At 46.0% G+C, this 2090-nt stretch overlaps 1 protein-coding gene across 1 annotated transcript in view; it reads right to left on the bottom strand.

The window, feature by feature from the left end:
* Positions 1–233: 233 nt before the first annotated feature.
* FRMD3 (FERM domain containing 3) overlaps positions 234–2090 on the bottom strand; it is a 293432-nt gene continuing 291575 nt past the window's right edge. The window contains exon 15 of the mRNA XM_017508560.2: positions 234–460. Coding sequence (XP_017364049.1) covers positions 447–460 — 14 coding nt within the window. The 3' untranslated portion in view covers positions 234–446. The remainder of the gene's footprint in view (positions 461–2090) is intronic.

The raw sequence follows: 2090 nt of genomic DNA, 5'->3' as shown, positions 1-2090 counted from the left end.
ACCATCTGTTCTTTACTAATAATAACTGATATTACTAGTAAATGATAACCCATTGGCTAGAACTGTCAGGGCTGATGTCAGTGACAGACCATCCTCTGATGCCTGAATTTCAGCCAGGAGCATCCTTCTCCACTCTCACCTTGCTTGTAACATTAGAGGTTGCACAGATCCAAAATATTCACTGCCATCCCTGCCACTACACCAGTTCCCAGTAAATAATACAGTGGCCAGCAGAGGGTTAAAATCAGCTTTATTAATGGAGTGGAGAGCACAGCTGGGACCTGAGGTCTAAGCGAGGTTCCTTTCTTCTTCTTTTCTGAAGTGATGGCTCCTGAGCCCACTGGGTTGGGCCTACTGAACTTACGCACCCAGTCACAGATGGAAGCTGGAACATGGAGAGCCGAGTCCTGGCTGAGCTCACCACGGGCATGTTCTGCTGGATCTGCTTACTGCATGGAGACTGGAAGCCCAAATGCAGGTCCAAGAGAAAAGGAGAGAGAGAGAAAAGAAGCAGGAGGACAAGTAAGCAGGGACCTTAGGCACATTGTTTCCGCCCAGTAGAGAAAGATGGCCCGGAGGGACTCAAGCCCCACCAACCACAACCACCCCAGAAGTCACCCGAGGGGTGGAAGGCTCTCCCCAGTAATTTTTCTCCAGAGTGGGACTGTTAGTGGGAGATTCTTCCTCTATTTGGCTAAGGAGAAAATGTAGAAATAAAGCAAGAGTTTCCTCCATGCAGTGATGTCGGGTCAGGAGTTCAATGAACTGCTCAATGAGTAAGTGGCCAAGCGCCATTCTGTGTGAGTCTTTTGGGCCAGCAGATGCTATCCCAAACAAAGGCACAGGCTTGAGATGCTGGAGCCAGAACTATGGGTCCATAGGATACCTCACACTTGAATGCTAATCACTTAATTCCTTTTCTTGCCTGCAGTCTACAGCCTGTACTTTTAAGGACTGCTGAATAAAAACCTGACACACAAGAAGCCACCACAGCTGAGGGCCAATTCTGCTTGACCGCTATTGTATTCCTACAATTAAGAGAATTTTCCCACCCCTTTTGTTTCACTCCAGGTAACACCTCTTGGTTTAACTGTCAGGTATGGAGTTGGTAGCTTTGCGCCAAAACCTAAGCAGAAGACATGTCAAGGCTACACTGGGCAGAGGGGAGAACAGAAGTGGAAACGTGAGATCCTTCCAGGGCACATAAATGCATAAGGAAATTTAATGACGAGTTTAATGACAGATGCAGCTCTCTCCCGCGCAGGACGGCACCCTTTTCTGGTCAGTGGTCATAACGTATTTTTTTAATTGCATTTTGGGTTTTGGGGTATATGTGAAGAACATGCAAGGTTGTTGCATAGGTACACACATGGCAGTGTGATTTGCTGTCTTCCTCCCCATCACCTATGCTATCTCTCCCCAACTCCCCACCCCACGCTGTCCCTCTACTATTTCCCTCCAACAGACCCCAGTGTGTGATGCTCCCCCCGTGTCCATGTGTTCTCATTGTTCAACACCCACCTATGAGTGAGAACATACGGTGTTTGATTTTCTGTTCTTATGTCAGTTTGCTGAGAATGATGGTTTCCAGGTTCATCCATGTCCCCACAAAGGACACAAACTCATTGTTTTTGATGGCTGCATAGTATTGCATGGTGTATATGTGCCACATTTTCCCTGTCCAGTCTATCATCGATGGGCATTGGGTTGGTTCCAGGTCTTTGCTATTGTAAACGTGCTGCAATGAACATTCGTGTGCATGTGTCCTTATGTTAGAACGATTTATAATCCTTTGGATATATACCCAGTAATGGGATTGCTGGGTCAAATGGAATTTCTATTTCTAGGTCCTTGAGGAATTGCCGCACTGTCTTCCACAATGGTTGAACTAATTTACACACCCACCAGCAGTGTAAAACTGTTCCTATTTCTCCACATCTTTTCCAGCATCTGTTGTCTCCAGATTTTTTAACGATCGCCATTCTAACTGGCGTGAGATGGTATCTCAATGTAGTTTTGATTTGCATTTCTCTAATGACCAGTGGTGATGAGCATTTTTTCATATGTTTGTTCGCCTCATGTATGTCTTC

Source organism: Cebus imitator, unplaced genomic scaffold (genome assembly GCF_001604975.1).
Source record: "Cebus imitator isolate Cc_AM_T3 unplaced genomic scaffold, Cebus_imitator-1.0 Scaffold394, whole genome shotgun sequence".
Lineage (NCBI taxonomy): Eukaryota > Metazoa > Chordata > Mammalia > Primates > Cebidae > Cebus > Cebus imitator.
The sequence above is the reverse complement of the archived record's forward strand: the minus strand, read 5'-3'. Positions and strand labels throughout refer to the sequence as shown.